The 24,016-nt window shown below is 40.1% G+C and overlaps 1 protein-coding gene across 1 annotated transcript in view; it reads right to left on the bottom strand.

Annotated features, from left to right (window-relative positions):
* Nucleotides 1-6,936: 6,936 nt before the first annotated feature.
* The window catches only part of LOC311225652 (zona pellucida-like domain-containing protein 1), a gene marked incomplete at both ends in the record, with an annotated part of 35,530 nt that continues 18,450 nt past the window's right edge, over nt 6,937-24,016 (bottom strand). The window contains 7 exons of the mRNA XM_084311039.1: nt 6,937-6,966; nt 7,252-7,423; nt 9,515-9,598; nt 9,696-9,793; nt 10,252-10,324; nt 13,600-13,784; nt 17,017-17,243. Coding sequence (XP_084167165.1) covers nt 6,937-6,966; nt 7,252-7,423; nt 9,515-9,598; nt 9,696-9,793; nt 10,252-10,324; nt 13,600-13,784; nt 17,017-17,243 — 869 coding nt within the window. The remainder of the gene's footprint in view (nt 6,967-7,251; nt 7,424-9,514; nt 9,599-9,695; nt 9,794-10,251; nt 10,325-13,599; nt 13,785-17,016; nt 17,244-24,016) is intronic.

The raw sequence follows: 24,016 nt of genomic DNA, 5'->3' as shown, positions 1-24,016 counted from the left end.
TTTATATAGCAGCTTTTATCCAAAGCGCTTTACAATTTTGTTCCTCACATTTTACCCAATCACTCACACATTCACACACCGACGGCGGAGGCGTCCATGCACGGTTCCGACCTGCTCATCGGGAGCAGTTAGGGGTTAATAAGTGTCTTGCTCAAGGACACTTTCACACACTGCCCGGGAGGAGGGGGAATCGAAACCTGGAACCTTACGATTACCAGACGACTGCTCTACCTCCTGAACCACTGTCACCCCAGAAGAAGCAAGTAATCAAGACATTAGAGAATACTGTAGTCGTTGAAAGAGTTACTGTAAGTTACATGGTTTCTTATTACGGCTGTCCCAGACTAGCTCTTAGACTAGGCAACAAATCAATTATCAAACAATCTGTAAAAATCGATTTCCCCTAATGCTAGTCCTGCTAGGGCCTGTATTAAGTAAGGCTGCCCCCATGTTATGATTTCACATTTACATGACTTTTATTTAAAGCGACTTACAAGTTCTGTACAACAGGTCAGCAGGAAGGGTACAACTCTGGCAGCTAAGTAACAATGTTCATCAAACAGTGTTGAACTTGGGTGCTGTAGTGTTGAGTGCATAATATTATTAGTAAAGACATATTAGTAGAGTAGGTAGTAATATAGGCAAGGTGGATTATTTAGTAGCAAAGTGCATGATAGTAAAAGACAGTGAGAAGGACAGATTTCAGATATTGATTGAAGAAGTGTGTTTTTAGTTGACAGCGGAAAATTGGTCAGATGATTGGTATGTCACCAGTCCTCCTAATCTACCACACAATGCACCTCCTCTTTTGCTGTTAGTGCTAACATTGGTTACCAAAAAAAGCAGTTAGGGGTCAAGTGTCTTGCTCAAGGACACTTCGACACGCTGCACGGGAGGAGGGGGAATCGAACCAGGAACCTTCTGATTACCAGACGACCGCTCTACCTCCTGAGCCACTGTCGCCCGAGAAGAAGCAAGTAATCAAGACATTAGAATGAATGTCAGATACTAAATGTTGCAGCTAACGCTAGACAGTTAGCCGCTGTCAATCAGACGTGACTGACAGCAGCAAGCGCCCTTTCAGCTGAGATTCAGGTCCGGCTACTGAAACAGGTCCCAACCACAGTCCGACCGCAGGAGGCAATGGACGCCATCTACACTTGTTACTTCCTGGTTCCCAAGAAAACTAGGGGAGTATGAGGCTCATTCTGGACACACACACACACACACACACACAAAATGTAAAATATCCTTACATTGAAGAGCTGTTCCACCCGGATGACCTGTTGAAGAGGGAAAAACAACAGAGAGAATATATAACTCTGCACTCAAAGACCGTTTCTCCTAGGAGGGCTTGCTACCAGCTTGGCTGGTCGTTCATACTAACGCAATTGGCAGTGTTAGGGGTGGGAAGCTGGTGGGTGGGGATCGGACGTTGTGGACAGCGACTCCTACAGGTCGGTTGGTGCGCCTGCGCAGCAGAATCAGGAAGCAACGGGGGCGGCGTGTCCCTCCCACGCAGACCCTCGCCGCTGAGAGATCACGCTGTGCAGGTGAAAAGATGCGACGGCTGCCTCCTCGTGTATCCACATTGTAGCCGACCAGTGGGAGGCATGGCCTAACAGCGTTCGAGACAGGGGCGGGTAGAATTGGACAATATGAAATTGGGATGGGAGAAAAATAGAAAATGGGAGAAAAAAGTAGATACAAAAAAAAGACTGTTTCTCCTCGATGCTTGATGTCTTAGCACACCAACCGTTGTTCAGTAGTTTGGACGCCATTATGCGAGCGGAGGTGACTGTATCTGTCCTGTTGACCGACATATCATCCAAACCGCTAGCTTCCGATTGTTTGTGAAATGCAGCTTCTTAACCTGGTCCTTTTAAAGACAGCAGCATTAACCGTCTGTCGTTTCTTTCTTTTTGACACGGTGCACATATGTATTTCATCAGAGAGGTCAGAGTGCAGGGTCGCCCACAGTGCAGCGCCCCTTGGAGCAGTTTTGGGGTTCAGTACCTTGCTCAAAGGCACGTAGGCAGGATGATGGCCACCGTAGATGTAATACCAGCCACCCTTTAGTCACCAGCTCACAGCTGGAATACACCCTCCCATCAACTGTGGCGGGGATCGAACCAGCGACCTTTCGGTTACTGGACTTTACCTCTAGGCCATCCTGCCTCCCTTATCCTTATCCTCATCATTAGGGCACACGTATCTTGTGTTTTATTATAATTGACATGTCCTTGTGATGTTGTGAACTATAAGTGTAAGACTGTGTTTGGCACAGTGTGGTTTCTGAACTGCTGAGCAGGCTGTTTTGAGCCATCAGGGTCAAAAAAAATATATCCCACAGACTGCTCTTACTCAGCACTACAACCATTTGGACCTTTGTATGAGTGCCAACAGGGTTATCCTGTTGTTGTTGTTTTTGTTGTTGTTGTTGTTGAGATTTAAAGTATCTGTTGTGATGTCACACCTCCGTATCAGTGCAGGTTAATGTAACCCCTACCACCCGGTCACAATCTGTTTGAGACACTTCCCTCTGGCAGGAAGCTGCGATCCATCAGGGCCAAAACCTCACTCCACAAGAACAGCTTCTACCCCTCTGCAGTGAGCCTCATCAACAAGAACAGCTTCTACCCCTCTGCAGTGATCCTCATCAACAAGAACAGCTTCTACCCCTCTGCAGTGAGCCTCATCAACAAGAACAGCTTCCTCTGCAGTGAGCCTCATCAACAAGAACAGCTTCTACCCCTCTGCAGTGAGCCTCATCAACAAGAACAGCTTCCTCTGCAGTGAGCCTCATAAACAAGAACAGCTTCTACCCCTCTGCAGTGAGCCTCATCAACAAGAACAGCTTCCTCTGCAGTGGGCCTCATGTCACAAGAACAGCTTCTACCCTTCTGCAGTGAGCCTCATCAACAAGAACAGCTTCCTCTGCAGTGAGCCTCATCAACAAGAACAGCTTCCTCTGCAGTGAGCCTCATCAACAAGAACAGCTTCTACCCCTCTGCAGTGAGCCTCATCAACAAGAACAGCTTCCTCTGCAGTGAGCCTCATCAACAAGAACAGCTTCTACCCCTCTGCAGTGAGCCTCATCAACAAGGCTCAGGACCCCCACTGACACAGTCTCTCATCTCCTCTCCCCATAGACACTATACGAAGACAAGCGTCTGTCACAACGTGTAACATTAACACACCCTTCCTTGGACTACATATTGTTTTGCACAATACTGCACAAATGCACCGTATTCTATTATAATTTAGTGTATATACCATACTACAATCATGCACAATTGTACAGCCCTGTTCTATATTATATTATATTATATTATATTATATTATATTATATTATATTGTATTTCTATTCTAATTTAGTTTTATATATATTCCATTTTATTTTCTTCTATTTTTTCTTTTTTTTTCTTCTATTTTATTGTCTGTTGATGCACCAAAGGACCAAGACACATCCCTTGTATGCACAAGCTTACTTGACAATAAAGAGTTATTTCTGATTCTGATTCTGAACTGAAGTGGCAGATCAGAGAACAGATATAGGGGCCAGTGGTTCTGAATTCTTTTACACTTAGTTGTCTGTTTCTACTTTTACTTTTATTGGATTGTGTATTGCATGGCATGTTGTTGTTGCCGTGCTGTCATTGAGATGTTTTTGTTGTTTTTTGTTTTTGTTACCTGTGAAGCTACAAATATGAATTGCCCCACGCAGGATCAATAAAGTTGTCTGAATCTAAATTCTGACAGGATTTCCTGTCGAGCGTTCTGGAGGTGTGGCTTTATTTAATTTAACAAAACATCTTTGACGGAAGGCGCCAACATAATAACCCCAAAGACCAAGACTACCCCAAGCCCCGGATTCTATGTACACAAGCGCCCAGTTTACGCTAATAGCTGTAATAGTATTGGCAAATTATTAAATTGTATGCTTAATTACATGCTCATATGAGTACATGAACACAGACATACATTCACACACACAATTGTGTGTGTTATGATGAATTGAAAATGGGGGACCCTGATGTAAACAAGACGAAAGTCTTTCTCTGGTCTGCATCCCCTTAACAATTGTGTGTATTGAGCTGTACTGTATTGTACCCATTCTGCAATCTGTTAATAAAGTTTTCAATCAATTTTCAATCAACACACACACAAACAAAAAACCAAACAAACAAACGCTCACCAATATTCTTACCATTAGGATCTTCACCAATTGGTTTACCTGTAAACCAAAAATAAAAATATGGTCAAAGTTGAAAAGATATAATAAAAATATTTTCACTCTACGCTTGATCTTTGAACACAGTAGACCAGAGGTTCCCACACTTTTTTGAACCAAGGCACCGCTGAATCTTTCCTCCTTCTCCAAGGCACCCCAACCCCTCGAAGAGTTAAAAAATGTAATGTGTTTAATTATTGATGAATAATATTATGAATAGGTATGTTATTTAGTTTTGGCTGAAAATAATGCCTTTGTAAACATTTTTATAATAATGCACAAACAAACCTAAACTGAACTGACCAAATGTATTTCTCCAATGAGTTTTAAAAGGATATTCAAAGTAATTGACAAGGCAAGATTATGGCAAGAATGCATTAGCTCAGTCAAACTTGGGTCCTGAAATAAAACATGGCCGCACCTTGGCTGGACACTTTGATGATTTGAGAGGTGATCACAGCCTCCTCCGTAGGCGGCTCGCTGGTAACTGTGATGTCTCTTCTCCGCCTGTTTGTGGGACTTGAACAGTTCTATAAAAAAAAAAAAAAATATTAAAAGAAGAAGAAAAGAAGAATAATAATAATTAAAAAAAAAAAGGTTAAAAGAGAAAACCCTTTTTTCTCCCTTTCTGCATGTGACTAAAAAGTGTGTAAAGTGGCAGAAATATCCGGGCTCAACATGGACATTGTCTTTTTGTGTATGTGTATGTCACTATGTGTGTTTCAAGTTTTGTTTAACTTGTCACATATAAGGTACATAGTGAAATTCTTGGTTCTGTATGACCCTCCTGAAATTGTGCTTCCTACAGTAACAACTAAAAGAATAAAGACCAATCACCATACAAAATATCCAATATACAGTGGCGTTTTTATATGTAAAATGTTGGTGGGGCAATGATTTTTTTCTGGCCTGGTGGTATGTGTGTGTGTGTGTGTGGGGGGGGGGGGTATTTGTCTTTTTTTTTTTTTTTTTTTCACTTTGTGATGGATTAAATTAACTGCCATTATAGAGCTCAACGCCACTGAAGGCCACACCAAAGCACACAGATACCTTTTTATGGATTCTATGACAACCATGACAACAACCTTGTCTTTGAACATGACACTACCATCATCAAGCGATTCAACACAACAGCATTGCCAAAGCACAGACCAGGACCATAACATACATCAGGATGATAAAATATCACTCCCCAAAGCTGTGGGCTCACTTGTCGATTATTTTGGGAACAAAGTCCTGTAGCTCCTGAATTAGCTGGCCCCCATGGTATTGCAACTTGTGAGTAAACGTTGTTATCCTCTTTAACACATTCCCGGCCAATCATGTATATATAATATATATAGGCTATACGTGATTGATTGGGAGCCAGCGCTTGACGGCCAATCACGTATATATACGTTTTTAACTCGTTTTTTCTTTTATTTGATTTGAATATCCTATTCAATGTCACAGAGCTGTATTTTGGCTGGAAAAGGCATATTGGGACTCCGAAAGTGCAGTACCGGCCAGATCCTGGTATTGGCGCTGTCTCAAGAATGCAGTAATCCTGGTTGCAGACTTGGTGTCAAACTTTTTACGCTCCGGGCGGACTTTTCTGCTTCACCAGATTGCATGGAATACTTTTTGGGGCGCCGAATTCATTATGCAGTAAAGGAATGGCATCAGCCAATGGACATTATGATCTAGCAGATGGCGATCAAATAACTGGACAATTCTTTTTTGAATGCAACCGGCCACAGGTAAGAGCAATTTGACGTAAATTTCAGCTTGATCGTGCAAGGATTTCATAGCCATCCCCCTGCTTAGCCTATGTTGTGGTAATAACGAATGCCGTTATTGGTAATCAATAATCAGAAACGACTTCCCCGCCCCCCCCCCCCTTTCATGCATTCATGATGGAACATAATACCGATCATATGCATTTGGGTTTTTAACTCTAGCTTGTGTAGGGACGAAACGCCAATCGATTTAACGTTATTAGCTTAGCGCCTTATAAATAGCTTTGCAACACTCATATTCACCACGGTATAAAACGGGAATGTATTGATGAAAAAAAAAATTCTTTATGGCATATTGAACGGAAGGTTCATACTGTCAATTGACAATGACATTGGATCCATAGCTATAATATAAAATATAGATTTAGCTCTACAAACAACGTGAGGCACAGTGAACGTTTGTAATGGAAAGGTGGCCTTATAGAGTGGGGCCCATCTAATGGCTGGCCGGGAATGTGTTAAGGTGGAAAAGTTCCTCTCTGACTCAGATGTCATCATATCCTCTTCTAGGTTGTTCATGTGGTTACCTATATGCAAGCTGTTTGAGTTATAACGATATCCAGTGGCTGGTGTGTGTACCCAGATGTTTGATTTCAAATGTCTCCTCCAAATTCAGGGTTTCAAACCTGTGCTCGAGTAAATAATCCACGTTGTTCATTTTCACGTAAAAGTCACTAGCTAGGTAGTTTACAGTAGCTGCCGTTAGCAATGCATTTGAAAGGCTTCTTTACCGCCTGTCTGTAATCCGACGGCAGCCAATCAACTTTGAAATGTGAAATTACGTTGTACTTGGGGCTAAGGGCTCCGAGCCCCACTTGCCATCAAATCTATGTGGTCTACTGTGAATGATCCAACACCCTGAGCATGCGCACTTGGATTTTCCCACGATAGAGAGGGGCTAGCCCCGTTCATGCTATTTTAGACCTAACGGTCGTGTCGGGAGAAGAACGCAATCTGAAACAGCAAGGCAGAGAGATGACATGAACTAAAATACTAATAAAATGTATTATGCAATTTAGTAAGATGCTATATCCATACATAATACATTTGAGCAAATATTTAGGCAAATCTTTAAGAATGAATAACATTTGTCTGCAGTTCTTTTTGGTGACACTAGGTGGGGCTCTGCCAATATATAAAACTAAAATGTACAAAATGTGTGTAGACATTATACTACTGTATAGTCAAATTCTATCAGACGCCATCAAATCTGTACAAAGTGTCGAGTGCGCTACCCACAGGCTTCAGAGCTGCGCAGGCGGACACCTCACAGAGGCGCGTGATACAGTGCAGGTAGAAAATAGACACGATCATGTCCTTGTGCTCCACGAATCTGAAGGCCTCAAAGGAGAAGTGAGCCATCTGGGAATCGCCATTCAGGTCCACCTTGGTCTGCCCGTCACTGGTACACCTGGGGACGAGAAGGAGCCGTGAGTCTTACACATTACACACGTTAATATGTAGGGTTGGGTACCAAACTCTGTACCTCTTAACATGCGGGCAGAAAAGTGGCCATTTTTGTTTTTGAGGACTGCATACTCTTTTTGCAAACCAAAATACTATACTTTATACTTATAGCACATGCATAAGCCTGGTCTCTTTTGAAAGATAACATTCTGAAGTTTCTGATACATGTTTTTCTTTAATAGTTGCAATATCCAAAAGTATATTTCCCCCCAAAACACATTGGGTCCATAGCCTGAAGTCTTATGTAGTACATGTCCAAATTTCATAAAAATCCGTTCAGAAATGAGTGATTAGGAGCAGTTTTGGTAAACTGTGTAGCGTTCCTTTCCGTTTCCTTTCAATTAATTTTGTTTTCTATTCCTGTTTTCTCTTGTGACTTTTCACCTAGATCCCTGATTCGTACATCCCCGCCTGGGGTATCATTGGAAAGCCACACTCATTGGCTACAATGCTGTCCAATAATCTTCGAGATCGCCAAATGATTGATGGAGTTAGAGCCCCGGGAGTCGGGAGTGGTAATCTGACTCTGCCGTGTACTTTGATGCACGGCTCACATATCGGCATGTAACTTGAGAACCGCTGAACCGATTCTGTCGCCTCAAACGCGGCTAGCGTACATTAGCTAATAAGGCACTGGTTTCATAGCTTCATAGCTACAGTAGTTTCGAAATCCTCTATTGTCTGTGTGTGTCACGTTGAAGATGACGTCACGGCGACCTTGCTATGACGACCAGCTACACTGTCCCAAGAGACTGTCCCTTCTCTTGGGTCTTTGGAAAGACCAGACGAGGTCAGAGGAGTTTGATAATATTTACAGAGGATGGCCAGATAATGTTGATATTTAAACATTTAAAAACATAATACATCATCATGCGATTTATTTTGTGTGGTGTGTTACAACAATAAATAACTAAATGTTATAAATAAATAACAATGTTGAAATTGAGATGTTTGGACTTATTTCTTTACAACCTAAATAAAAAAAAGTGTTATAACAGAGAGAGTTAAATACCGAAGAAAGTTGAACGGTACCCAACCCTACTAATGTAGGTTTCAGTGTACAAGCCCTACATGTGCTGCACGTCCACACGACACTAGGGCTGAGCCCAAGCGCTCGAACGTTCGTTCGTTACGTTGGCATTCGAATTCTAAATCAACATTTAAATTTTTTATAAAAAAAAAAGTTATTTTATGGGCGGCTCAGTGGCGCAGTGAGCAAGGCGCTCGCTACTAACGCAGGAGATGCTGGTATCGAGCCCAGCTCTCGGCGTTGCTACCGGCTTGGCCGGCCGTCATACTAACACAATTGGCAGTGTTAGAGGGTGGGAAAGCCGGTGGGTGGGGATTGGACGTTGTGGACAGCGACTCCTACAGATCGGTTGGGTGACGCCTGTACAGCATGCAGAAACAGGAAGTATCGGGGCCAGCGTGAGCCTCCCACGCGTTACTCCTCGCCACTGAGAGTTCGAGCTGTCTGGTGAAAAGATGCGACAGGCTGCCTCCTCGTGTACCGGAGGGGACACGTGATGCAAGGCTTCTATCCTCACTACAGCCGACCAGTGGGAGGCATAGTCTAGCAACGTTCAAGACAGGGGAGGGAAGAATTGGAAATACGAAATTCTATTCATTCTGTTTAAACCAATGGGGGTTTCCTTCACAGTTGCAGATAAACTAGATTAGGCTACACTAATATTATAGTATAAAAAAACTGATGAGTTATATTCATTAAAGAAAGTTGATTTAATTGATTTAGTTGGGCTGGGGCTTCTCCCTGGGCTGGGTCTGGGGCTGGAAAGTTGATTTAATAAAAAAAGAAAAAATACGAATTTAATCAGATTAATCACTTTATTCAAATTGAGGATTTGGTTTGAGGATATAAAAAAATATTAAAAAATAATGTTTTAAAAAAATATTTGAAATCTTTTTATTAATTTTTTATTAAAAACAAAGGTTTGAACGTCCATTCGAAAAACCCTGACAAAGCTCGAATCCCAAAAACAGGCTTTGTGGACAGCCACCACGACACAGGACTCACCCTACAAACAGGTCGTAGGAGGTGCTGGTGCTGTTGGGGTAGGGACTTGTTGTTGCGTAGCATCTGTCGAGCAACACGTTGAACCTTTGAGGAAAGACGTAGGTGAATTTTATGGGATGTAAATCAGATATATAGGCTATTCCACAAGCAATAGAATCATGTGCTGTCAGAGCGTCGGTACCTTGCTGTAAGATTGGTAGCTTGAACGCCCACAAAGATCTTGGTCTTCAGACTGAGTCCGTCCGTTGGCATCATAAGTTGTTGAGTGTACTCTGGATCCTGTTTTGCAGGAAAAAGAATGAATATCAAAGTCTAGTACATCCTAGATATCAAATAATGTTGCCTTGTTGCAAGTATTCTAAGTGCACTATGTTTAAAGGTGCACTATGTTGTTTTGTGAGAGTCAGAGAAGTGTAGAATTTATAATAGAATATTTATAATAGAATAAACAAACTGTCCCGGGAGGGAAAGCTTCCTGAAAAGTTACTATTTCATTGCTGTTGTTTACAAAGGCAGGGCCCGCAATTTTAATGAAATATTCTAGACTTACGTTTTGGTTCACAGTGCCTAAAATCATTTTGTTTTCATTTATGGTAGCTTAAAATAGAATCATTCTAAGAATTACACATCTGCAAATAGACCCCCCCCCCCTCCTCCGAAACAGCATAGTGCACCTTTAAGCCATCATAAAGTACTGTATAATAATGATAGATGCTAAAAGCCAGAGACACACTTACACGGTAGAGCTCCATACTCAACGTGCTAATGAAACTACCATTGTTGTCCTTCATGGCAAAACTCACACCCGATCTGGAAATAAATCAAAAGGAGTTTGTGTTATGCTGCATGTTTCATATTTTTCAGTTTTCAGTCCGTGGATTGATTGCAATTTCTTCTCCATATTGTCTATTATGTTTGTTAATTGGGTAATTATAACGTATAATGTAACATGTAATATGCCATTTCTGGTGATAGCTATATGATACTCACCATTGTTTCCTGTTTAATAAGGTTGGTTGGCCTTCTCTTACATTGATATTTGTTTATATACTGTACAACGCCCTTATTGGTCAACTACCACCTTACATCACAATGTTGCTGGCTTGGAACTTTGGACCCTATCAGATCTCAAATGACTTGGCTTGTGCTTAAGGTTCCTCAAACTTGTTCTGAGCTTGGAAGGTCTGGCTTTTCTGTTGATGCTCCTGACTCACGGAACATCCTTCAACACACTTTAAAGATCAATACTCTGCCAACCTATACTGCACAGTTCACAACTATTATTACAAACCACTGTATATCAATCTGTAACTATTTTAGCTGCTTTTCTTTGTTTTTTTTTTATTATCTTGATTTAGGTCATTTCCCCTGTTTTTAGCTTTGTTTTTTTTATCTTGTTTTAGCTGATTCACTTTGTTTTTATCGTTGTTTTTATCTAGCCGTGTTACTCCTTTTGATTTAGTCTTATTATTTATAGTCTTCTTAAATATACACTGCTCAAAAAAATAAAGGGAACACTTAAACAACACATCCTAGATTTCGACGAATGAAATATTCCAGTTGAAAATCTTTATTCATTACATAGTGGAATGCGTTGAGAACAAAATAAGAATGATCAATGGAAATCAAAATCATTAACCCATGGAGGTCTGGATTCAGAATCATACTCAAAATAAAAGTGGCAAAATCAGATCACAGGCTGATCCAACTTCTGTGGAAATTCAAAATGAGGCTCAGTAGTGTGTGTGGCCTCCACGTGCCTGTATGCACTCCCTACAACGTCTGGGCATGCTCCTGATGAGACGACGGATGTTCTCCTGAGGGATCTCCTCCCAGACCTGGATCAGGGCATCAGTCAACGCCTGGACAGTCTGTGGTGCGAAGTGGCGTCGGTGGATGGAACGAGACATGATGTCCCAGAGGTGCTCGATTGGACTCAGGTCTGGGGAACGGGCAGGCCAGTCCATAGCATCAATGCCTTCGTCATCCAGGAACTGCTGACACACTCCAGCCACATGAGGCCGAGCATTGTCATGCATGAGAAGGAACCCAGGGCCCACTGCACCAGCATATGGTCTGACAATTGGTCTGAGGATCTCATCCCGGTACCTAATGGCAGTCATGGTACCTCTGGCTAGCACATGGAGGGCTGTGCGGCCCTCCATGGATATGCCTCCCCAGACCATCACTGACCCACCGCCAAACCGGTCATGCTGGAGGATGTTGCATGCAGCAGAACGTTCTCCACGGCATCTCCAGACTCTGTCACGTCTGTCACATGTGCTCAGTGTGAACCTGCTCTCATCCGTGAAGAGCACAGGGAGCCAATGGCGAATCTGCCAATCCTGGTGTTCTCTGGCAAATGCCAATCGGGCTGCACGGTGTTGGGCTGTGAGCACAGGCCCCACTTGTGGACGTCGGGCCCTCATACAGGCCCTCATACCACCCTCATGGAGTCTGCGTCTCACAGTTTGAGCAGAAACATGCACATTAGTGGCCTGCTGGAGGTCATTTTGTAGGGCTCTCGCAGTGCTCGTCCTGTTCCTCCTTGCACAAAGGACCAGATGGCGGTCCCGCTGCTGGGTTGCTGTCCTCCTACGGCCCCCTCCACGTCTCCTGGTGTACTGGCCTGTCTCCTGGTGTCTTGGCACTGTGCTGGGAGACACAGCAAACATTCTTGCCACAGCGCGCATTGATGTGTCATCCTGGATGAGCTGCACTACCTGAGCAACTTCTGTGGGTTGCAGACACCGCCTCGTGCTATACCTCTAGTGGTGAGGGCACTGGCAAGATGCAAAAGTAACCAAAAATCTGCCAGAAAGGATGAGGACAGGGAAATGGTCTGTGGCCACCACCTGCAGAACCATTCCTTTATAGGGGTTGTCTTGCAAATTGCCTCTAATTTCCAACCTGTTGCCAGTTCCATTTGCACAAAAGCAGGTGCAATTGATTCACAATCAGTGTTGCTTCCTAACTGGACAGGTTGATATCCCAGAAGTGTGACTGACTTGGAGTTACATTGTAATGATTATGTGTTCCCTTTATTTTTTTTTAGCCATGTATATTTATTCTCACCACATATATACCTATCCACACCTGTCTGTATTTACATGCACATAGTCCTTTTACATATCTGTAGATACTATATCTATATATGTACATACTAGTTACGCTGCTGCCTGCTGGCCAGTATGACTACTACCATACTGTCTTTACACCTGTATCACTGTACATAGTAAACTACAACTCTGATTAGCACTACCCTCAGTAGTACTCATTTGTATATTTTGTACCCAGTTTAATCACTTGTACATTGTATATTTCTGTTGCACTTTACTGCTACATTTGCACTCTGGTTGGATGCCAAACTTATTTTCGTTGTACTGTACTTGTACTGCTATATGATGATAATACATTTGAATCTAATCTAATTTGAACTGTTTACTGTTGCTATTCTATTCTATTCTACTCAATATCATTGTAAATTATGAGTTTTGAAGGAAGGTTTGATGATGATAACAATGATTTGGTCAAATGCTTTATACTGTATATACTGTATGTATATATTTATTCTCACCGCATATATATCTATCCACACCCGTCTGTATTTACCTGCACATAGTCCTTTTACATATCTGTAGATACTATATCTATATCTGTACATATCCTACTCTTACTAGTTATGCTGCTGGACAGTATTACCATACTGTCTTTACGCCTGTATCACACTGTACATAGTCAACTACAACTCTGTACATACATCTGATTAGCACTACACTCAGTATTGTACCCAGTTTAATCACCTGTACATTGTATATTGCACTTTACTGCTACATTTGCACTCGAGTTGGATCTGCCAAACTTATTTTCATTGTACTGTACTTCTATTCTATTTTAAGCGACATCATTGTATATCATGCGTTTTAAAGGAAGGTTTGACGACGATAACAATGATCTGGTCAAATGCTTTCATCTAGACGTACAATACTTAAGTGTCGACATTTCCTTTCATAATAGGAGTCCCCGGTGGGAATCGAACCAATTATGAGAAAGTGAAGCCACAGAAACCTAACTCTAGTACTCACACGCCCAGCTCCGTGTTGTTCACCAGGTACTGCATGGGGTAACGGCAGGAGAACAGGTAGAGGATCTGCTGCCTGTAGGTGATTGCTCCCGCGCTGAGGTCCAAGGCGCTTATCACGCCAGATATGTTGACAAACTGGACATTTGAGAAATCTGAAAATATCCCGGTCCCCCTTTCACCGGTTATCTGTTTGAATGAAAGAGGAAAACAGTTTTGATTTGGTTAAATGTGTTCCGGTGTCTTGGTGAGTTTTTATGTCGCGTCAGAAACTATACAGGAGCTAGGCTACTTACACTGTAGAATATATTTCTTTATTGTTATACTTTTTTTTTTTTTTTTACTTTTTCTCCTTATTTTCTATTTTTCTCCCATCCCAATTTCGTGTTTCCAATTCTCCCCTCCCCTGTCTTGAACATTGCTCGCATATGCCCCCCCACTGGTCGGTTGTAGGGAGGATAGAAGCCTTGCATCACGTGTCCCCTCCGGTACACGAGGAGGCAGCCTGTCACATCTTTTCACCTGCCAGCGCGGACTCTCATTGGCGAGGTGTAACGTGTGGGAGGCTCACACTACCCCCGCCATTTCCTGTCTCTGCTGTGCAGGCGTCCCCCAACCGACCTGTAGGAGTTGCTGTCCACAACGTCCAGATTACCACCCATCGACTCCTACCCGCTGACTCTGCCAATTGAGTCAGTATGACGGATTATTATTATTATTATTATTATTATTATTATTATTATTATTATTATTATTATTATTATTATTATTATTATTATTATTATTATTATTATTATTATTATTATTATTATTATTATTATTAATATTAATATTAATATTATTATTATTATTATTATTATTATTATTATTATTATTATTATTATTATTATTATTATTATTATTATTATTATTATTATTATTATTATTATTATTATTATTATTATTATTATTATTATTATTATTATTATAATCTTTTTTTTTATTTATCCGCAGTTTTTTTACCTTTTAAAAACAAGCATCTCACGTTTTTCTGAATGTATGTACAATAAGCTGTGACAATAAAATAATCTGAATCTGAATCTGAAATATACCGCTGGCCTTCGTGGCCCAGGTTTCTCTTGGAGAAGAGATTTTAATTCTCAGTAGGACTAACCTAGTTAAATGTTAAATACAATAAAAATGTATTCAAGAATGTTATGAAATTATAAATAAAGGACTTGCAAGGACGGCTAAGTGGCGCAGTGGGCAAGGCGCTCGCCACTAACGCAGGAGATGCTGGGTTCGAGCCCAGCTCTTGGCGTTGCTTCCGGCTTGGCTGGTCGTTCATACTAATACAATTGGCAGTATTAGAGGGTGGGAAAGCCGATGGCTGGGGATCGGACGTTGTGGACAGCGACTCCTACAAGTCGGTTGGTGCGCCTGTACAGCAGAATCAGGACATATCGGGGGCAGCGTGAGCCTCCCACGTGCTACTCCTCGCCACTGAGAGATCGCGCTGTACAGGTGAAAAGATGCGACGGCTGCCTCCTCGTGTACCGGAGGGGACACGTGATGCAAGGCTTCGTCCACATTGCAGCCGACCGGTGGGAGGCATGGTCTAGCAACGTTCGAGACAAGGGAGGGTAGAATTGGATCATACGAAATTGGGATGGGAGAAAAATAGAAAATGGGGAGAAAAAGTAGATAAAAAAAATAAAAATAAAAAAAAGGACTTGCAAAAGGGAATGTATCCTAACTCAAATTACACATTTTGGACTATGTTAAAGGAGCAGTTCACCCAGAGTGCTATCTATCCATCCAGATAGTTTTGGTGGGGTTGGCCTAGTTTTGGAGATATCTGCCATAAAGATGTCTGCCATCACTCCAATATCGATGGGGCTTAATGGCACTCGGTTTGTGGCACTCCAAAAAAAAAAAAAAAAAAAAAAAAAGGCATTTGAAAAACTCCAAACCAATGTTTCTTTCAAGAAATCATGACCTAGTTTCTCAAGTTAATCCACAAACCCTGTAAGCAATTTCATTTAGGGACTACTTTGTACCAAAGAACACCCATCATACATTCGTGCACTTCAGTAGACAATATTTATCTCCACCAGACAGTAGCCTGGGGGAATTATGCACTTGGTTGCGTCTGTGAGTCTGTGCATGACTCTTTTTGTAATCTCGCGAACTACATGCAAACTACAATGCTCAGGCCATGGACCTGAATTCTGGAATATTTTCCTGATTGGTCAAAGACAAGTCATTTATTTGAATTAATTTCCATCATCATATGATCATCATCATATGATGAATTGAAAATGGGGGACACTGATGTAAACAAGACGAAAGTCTTTCTCTGGTCTGCATCCCCTTAACAATTGTGTGTATTGAGCTGTACTGTATTGTACCCATTCTGCAATCTGTTAATAAAATTTTCAATCAATCAATCAATCAATTGTCCATTGAAATTCATTCATTCAATCTTTATTTATACATATTCAGTGTGATGTTACACCTTTTGAAGAGGGTGATACTACACAGATTCACTGGTAATTAGCTCTCTGAACCATCCAATAGTTTAGTGTATATAGTATATAGTAGTACTCAGTGGTATAGTATAAATAAATACTCAGTGTGTATAGTACAGTGGTCATAACTTATTAGTAACATTACTCTGTGAGTTACACAGGTAGATTAGATTTTTAGCCTTTAATATTGTACAACAGTGCAGGATAGGAGCTCTCACTTCAAAGACTCATTTTTAAAGTTATATATATATGTATTTATTTTTTGTGTATAGTACATACTATCACTCAGTGTTTAGAGTACTTAGTGTGTATAGTACATAGTTGTCCTCAGTGTATATAGCACATAGTTGTAATAGTGTAATAGAAATAATGCGAGGGGATCTGCTTTCATTGGTCTATATTATATACTATTATACTATACTAGAAAATAAATGTGTGGCTGCCGCCTGGTGGAGATTTGTGCTCTACTGAGCGCACCTTTCTAGTTCCTAAATGAAACTGCTTACAACCAGGTTTGTGAATGAACTGCTTATGGTCATGATTTCTGGAAAGAAACATTGCTTTTGAATTTTTCAAATCTATTCTTTTGCTGTTTGGAGTGCCACAGACCAAGTCCCATTCAGCTCTGTTGTATATTGGAATGAGATATCTCCAAAACTAGGCAAATCACACTGAAACTATCTGTATGGATAGATACAGTAGCACTCCTGGTAAGAAGAAAAATATGTTTTTATTTTTTATTTTGGGTGAACTGCTTTGGTGAAGATGATGGTAAAATAACATATATTGCAAAACAATTATTTTTAAATGTAAACATTTATATGAGGGCGCAGGGGGTCGAGCGAGCCCTCTTTGGAACCTATCTGTGTGTGGATGCCTGCTGTGAACTATCACTGACTTCTGAAGAATACCTTGTACTTATTGCCGCAGATAGCCACTGCACTCTCGTTTATGGGGAAGCGGAACTTTAGGACTGGCGGGTCGGCGGTCCAATCAGGAACCCCATAGCACTCCTTCTGGGTGAATCGTCCATTCAGGGCCATCAGGGTCTCATTATAAAGAGCAAAGTAAACCGGGCAAAGATATATGCTCGCCTCCATCTCCTGAGTGCCGCACTGCACCTCTACATCAGCGTTTACTGGGTAAGATAAGAGAGAAACTGAGTCATAATGTGTATCTGGTGATCTAATGGCGTTTAGCTGATGATCTAGACTAGAGACTAGTTTGCATACAATGCTAGACGTTTGTTCAATTCCAGTGTATATTTGACACAGACTTAGAGTGCATTTGGGTGTGAAAGAGTCAAATGTACTGTAAATACTGTCAAATATACACTGTGATCTTTGTTAACCCTTTCACTGCCACACTACAAAGGGTTAACGTTTTCACTACCACACTACAAAGGGTTAACGCTTTCACTACCACATTACAGAAGGATAGCCCTTTCACTACCACATTACAAAGGGTTAACACTTTCACTACCACACTACAAAGGGTTAACGCTTTCACTACCACACTACAGAAGGTTAACCTTTCACTACCACACTACAGAATGTTAACCTTTCACTACCGCACTACAGAAGGTTAACGCTTTCACTACCGCACTACAGAAGGTTAACACTTTCACGACCACACTACAGAATGTTAACCTAGTGTGGTAATGAAAAGGTTAACATTCTGTAGTGTGGTAGTGAAAGTGTTAACCTTCTGTAGTGTGGTAGTGAAAGGGTTAACCATCTATAGTGTGGTAGTGAAAGGGTTTAGTAAAACACTACCCACCTGGTGGTCTAAACGTAGCGTGTCCAATGCAGGACTGGGCCTCACACCTCAAAATGAGGCCAAGCTGGCAGACCAGGACTGCCAGCCGCATTGTTCTTGACCTGCAAGAAAAGAAAAAAAAACACGAGAGAAAAAGAAAAGATAAAAAAAGGGGACCAAGGTATTCACCCAATTCTTTTATGACAAAGTAATCTAAAAAAAAACAAAAAAAAAACGCTAGACTGGGGGGAAATATTTGAAATCGCAGACAGTTTTATGAATGTCCTACTTTGGACAAAGCCACCCAAAGATAAGTGGGATGCCAGAGTCACCCAAACAAACCAGAGTCAAACAATATCAAACCCGAAAAACAACAACAAAACAACTGAATTCATCTTGGATGGCAAGATGCCATCGAGAGAAATACCTAAACAGATTTTGTCTGCAAGCTGTAATGGATGCATTCATTTATCCTTTCATTGTAGAATTTCTCCAAGTTCCCCCAAACCAGTTAGTGGGTCTGGTCTTAGTCGTAACGTATTAGTAACATTATTCGGTGAGTTCCACAGGTAGATTAAAATTTTGATTACATTTCTGGCCTTTAATATTGTACTACAGCGCAGGATAGAAGCTTTCACTATAAAATTGTAAAAATACCCTAAAATACTACATGTAGGTTCTTCCCAGTAGAGAATGTAGACTCATTCACTCATATTTTGAAGTTGCACATGTATTTCTTTAGATAGAAAACCAATCAAAATGTTTTGCTCATTCAAATAATATCCCTTAAAATAGATATCATCTTTCTCGTAAAAAATATCCAGGGTTAATATAGCATTCAGCATTTTCAAAGTTTCCAAATGTTCAACACTGTTTGACGAACATTGTTACTTAGCTGCCAGAGTTGTACCCTTCCTGCTGACCTGTTGTACAGAACTTGTAAGTCGCTTTGGATAAAAGTGTCAGCTAAATGACTAAATGTAAATGTAAATGTAAAAATGTATAAAGCCTGAAGGATGAAATAACAGGGACTCACCTGTAGGTCTCCATGTGTGTTCCTTTGTACAGTAGCTGTTTCCTGGTCTCTTTATTTATACCCGTCTCAGAGGAGCCAAGGGGCGGGCAAAGGAATATCTCATACAATACAGTAACATGAGATAAGGATTTACAGAAACTCTTCTATTTCTTTGGGTGACATTGCTAGAATAATAATTTTACTGATTTCACATACATGTGAAGATAACTGTACAGTTAATTTAAGACACTATCAAATCATAATATAAAGCACTTGAATAGCAATATAAATGAAAGATTTTAACATTTTACAGCCCACTTTGCTGACTGAAGTTCAATAGTTTAAATTAATGCAGTATTTCCATCTTGCCACCTAAAAGTGTGAAGGTGCCTTCAAGACCAAACATGAGACAATTCAAACTGATGTAGGAAATGATGTTCACAAGGTACAGGGATGAGGAAGGGACTTGATATTCACGGGTGTTTACATTTTTATTTTATTTCTTTCATGTTTTACATATATAGTTTTTGTTTTTTTGTTTTGCATATATATATATATATATTTTAGTACACTCATTTGAGTAGTGGAAAAGGGGTAGGATTAAATAAGTGTCTACTTCTTCCTACTCCTTTTCGAACATGTAGATTGAGTTGTGTTTTGCTTTTGTTATTGTTTGTTTGTATTCATTGCATGTTCGAAATAAAGATTTCAAATCAAATCAAGACAGTTGGAACTAGATGCCCTGATATCCACAATGTAACATGATGTGGTTATGTCACAATGACATGCAGTTAGTTAGTTCATTTATTGACACAACAAATATAAAACATTTGGGTCCAAACAATATACAGTATATATGTATACTGAAATAAGTACAAAACATTAAAAAGTCAAACATTTAACAATACAAAGTCAGTCATCAGAGATGTCAATGTAATCAGTTTGGTTCTTTCTTATTAGGTTAACAGTATTCTTCAAGAGCTCAAATGAACAAGCCACCCCTTTGTACATTTCTTAGAAAATAAAGTTCTGGTTATTGTTCCCAACTCTTAAAGGAGTAATAGGCAGAAATATTTTCAAATCCTTAAACTGAATTCGACGACGTCCTTCCCAATCACACTTTGCAACTGTTATGCGTAAAACAAGCGTGTGTCACTAAAGGATTTGAAAGACAGCTTGCTCATTCCAATCATTTGACTTGGTCGTTCGTTTGATTGGTTGTCGTTGTTTTACCTTCTGCCCCTTACCGTTCCCCTTATAATTTCTGTGTCAGACGTCTTATTATTTTTAGTACTATCGAATACTGTTGATTAGGGTGACAAAACATCCTCTTTTCACGCCCTGTCCAGGGTGTCCGTTTCTTTTAAATATAAATTCATGAAAATGTCTGGGTTTCATTGTTATTCACGGCACTTTGCGAGCGTCAATGTTATCTTTCAAAAGAGACCAGGCTTATGCATGTGCTATTAGCATAAGGTATAAAGATAAGCTTTGCAAAAAAAGTATGCAGTCCTCAAGTTCAAGTAAAAAAAAATTGCCGCTTTTCTGGGTGCATGTTAAGAGGTTAAAAAACAATAAGGCATCTTTGAGTAAACTTTGAGTATCTCTGGGGCTCTTTTTTGGACATCAAAATATGGTCACCCTATACTGTTGATATATAATCAAATAAAAAAAATTGCCAAAAATCGGCATCCGCCTATTGATCCTTTAATACTGAACACGCTAAGACCTCTTATCCTTACACCTTGTCTTGGTGTTATAATTTTATATGCTGTGTGATTTTTGTTTATTTCTGTATATGTACACTCGACGTGACTGTAAATGAGGGAAACCTCATTTAAATAAAGGTTTGAAATGAAATGTGTAGATGGGTACACACAGCTCACTGGGTCTGCTTCATTTAGCTGTGCCAATGCCAGGACCCTGGTGTTGTGCATGCTGACACCTTGGACTGGACCCATTATTAGAACCATTAGGTATACCGCTGTGATTACCACATCTATGACATGTGACAACAATTTACAGCCAACTTTGCTGACTGAAGTTCAATAGTTTAGATGAATATTCGCTCTAGGCAAAATATGAGAACACTGCACGGTGCTTTGTTTACAGGTTCTGTTTTCGTCTGATGTGTGGATTGGATTTCGGTGGGGGTGGGGGGAGGGGTTGCTCATGCTGGACACACCACATAATAAGTTACGAAACTCAAGAGCAATACCAAGCGGGCACTTTTGCCAAGAGATCGCTGTACAGATTCTACCTTTGGATAAGGAATCAATCAAATAAATAAACACGTGTGTTTAATCCTGGTAAGCACAGTGATAATCAAACTTCCTGACAAGTTAAATAACACACCAAATTATAGACATTTTAAATTATTTGTATTTACTGTGTATTACCTTGTAAAAAAAACAACAACGTATACCTTGTATTGTATATAGATCGTTGTGTATTGTCTTTACAAATCTACAACGGTTGATGAGGTTAAAAAAAGCTGTGACAATAAAATAATCTGAATCTGAATCTGAATGCGAGGAGCAGCGCAAGATAAACAGCAGTCTGCTTAAGGTTGCCATGAGGAATCTGTTCAGGTAATGCCTGGAAAGATGGGCTATGTTCCCATTCATTAATTCATTAATTAACAATGGTAATTAAACATTCTAAACTGTGCCAATTTTGGGCATTCTCATACTTACTAGGGGTGTGACGATGCGACCTCACAATGATTAATTTCGATTACGATTATTCAGGCAACGATTCAAAGCATCATGAAATCTCTTCATTTGACCACAATTCGATTCGATTCGATAAATTTCCGATACATTTTCGATACATTTTCTATCCGTTAATTCCCCAAAAAAAATTAATACACAAATGTGGCTGGCGGAACTGATTCACTCAGCATGAATGGACTATAGGTCAATAAAAACAACACACTAAGACCTCTTATCCTTACTTTTGTCTCACCTTGTCTTGGTGTTAGAATTTTATATGCTGTGTGATTTTATATGCCTTTTTTTGCTTATTTCTGTATGTACACTCGACGTGACTGTAAATGAGGGAAACCTCATTTAAATAAAGGTTTGAAATGAAATGAAATGTGTAGATGGGTACACACAGCTGTAACTAATACGCTCACTGGGTCTGCTTCATTTAGCTGTGCCAATGCCAGGACCCTGGTGTTGTGCATGCTGACACCTGGACTGGACCCATTATTAGAACCATTAGGTATACCGCTGTGATTACCACATCTATGATATGGGACAACAATTTACAGCCAACTTTGCTGACTGAAGTTCAATAGTTTAGATGAATATTCGCTCTAGGCAAAATATGAGAACACTGCACGCAGGGGCGTCATTTTGGTATGGCAAGGTATGGCACTCGCCATACCTTGGCAAATACAAATGTAAAAAAAAAAAAAAAAAAAATTATTACAATTTTTTATGTTGATTTAGAATTCGAATGTCAACATTATGACAACGCTTCGAACTATTCGGTACAGCCCTAGCATGTTTTGATATTGTCAATTATCTCACTTTTACTATAGGTGACTTTTACTGTGACTAACTGAAATATGCCCCAAAAAAAAGGAAAATGGACATAGGGACGTTTTTTAATCAAAGGGCAGCAGAGACAAGTGATACAGGGACACAGGTAAGGTCTTACAATTATAACAGTGCAGTTCAGCATTCAGTAACCCATACTTTTTTGTGAATGTGTTTTTGATACTGCATTCTGTTGAACACACATACCTCAAAACCATACCTAAGGAAAATTGGCTCAATTGCAAGAAAAGTAATGGACAGTTATGATATTACATTCTGCATAATTCGTATGCAAAATATTGTGGTTCCCTGCTTTAGTCTGTTGACACATTTCTATACTAAAAATGCTTGTGTAGTCCTGTGTCATACCTAAATGTCATATAACTGAATTGTATAGAAACAACTCACCAAAAGTGACTATTGCACAACTGATTTGAAAAAAAAAAAAAAAAAAAAACACCTTTTACTGAAATGACGCCACTGACTGCACGGTGCTTTGTTTACAGGTTCTGTTTTCGTCTGATGTGTGGATTGGATTTCGGTGGGGGTGGGGGGAGGGGTTGCTCATGCTGGACACACCACATAATAAGTTACGAAACTCAAGAGCAATACCAAGCGGGGCACTTTTGCCAAGAGATCGCTGTTTGATAGCATTACAGATTCTACCTTTGGATAAGGAATCAATCAAATAAATAAACATGTGTGTTTAATCCTGGTAAGCACAGTGATAATCAAACTTCCTGACAAGTTAAATAACACACCAAATTATAGAAATGTTTAATTATTTGTATTTGTATAGATCGTTGTGTATTGTCTTTACAAATCTACAACGGTTGATGAGGTTAAAAAAAGCTGTGACAATAAAATAATCTGAATCTGAATCTGAATGCGAGGAGCAGCGCAAGATAAACAGCAGTCTGCTTAAGGTTGCCATGAGGAATCTGTTCAGGTAAGGCCTGGAAAGATGGGCTATGTTCCCATTCATTAATTAATTAATTAACAATGGTAATTAAACATTCTAAACTGTGCCGACTTTGGGCATTCTCATACTTACTTATACGTGTAACGATGCGACCTCACAATGATTAATTTCGATTACGATTATTCAGGCAACGATTCAATGCATCATGAAATCTCTTCATTTGACCACGATTCGATTCGATTCGATTAATTTTCGATACATTTTCGATACATTTTCTATCTGTTAATTCCCCAAAAAAAATGTAATACACAAATGTGGCTGGGGGAACTGATTCACTCAGCATGAATGGACTATAGGTCAATAAAAACAATACACACAAAAAAAACATTATTATTATTATTATTTTTATTTATTCGATTCTAACATATTCAAATCGATGCAGTTGAATCGTCACATTAGAATCGATGCATTTCGATTAATCGATGCATCATTACACCCCTATTACTTACATAAGTAACTTAGTTACTCCCCCCCCCCCCCTCAATTCACAAAGTTCATCCACGAGAGACTTTCTTCTCCTTGAGAGAGAAGCGTTATAAAACAGAGGTCCTTGAAGACAGAAGCATTATAAAACAGAGGTCCTTGGGACAGAAGCATTATAAAACAGA

The sequence above is a fragment of the Notolepis coatsorum genome, assembly GCF_963971535.1.
Source record: "Notolepis coatsorum genome assembly, chromosome: 1".
In the NCBI taxonomy this organism is placed as follows: Eukaryota; Metazoa; Chordata; class Actinopteri; order Aulopiformes; family Paralepididae; genus Notolepis; species Notolepis coatsorum.
This window is presented reverse-complemented; position numbering and strand designations above follow the sequence as displayed.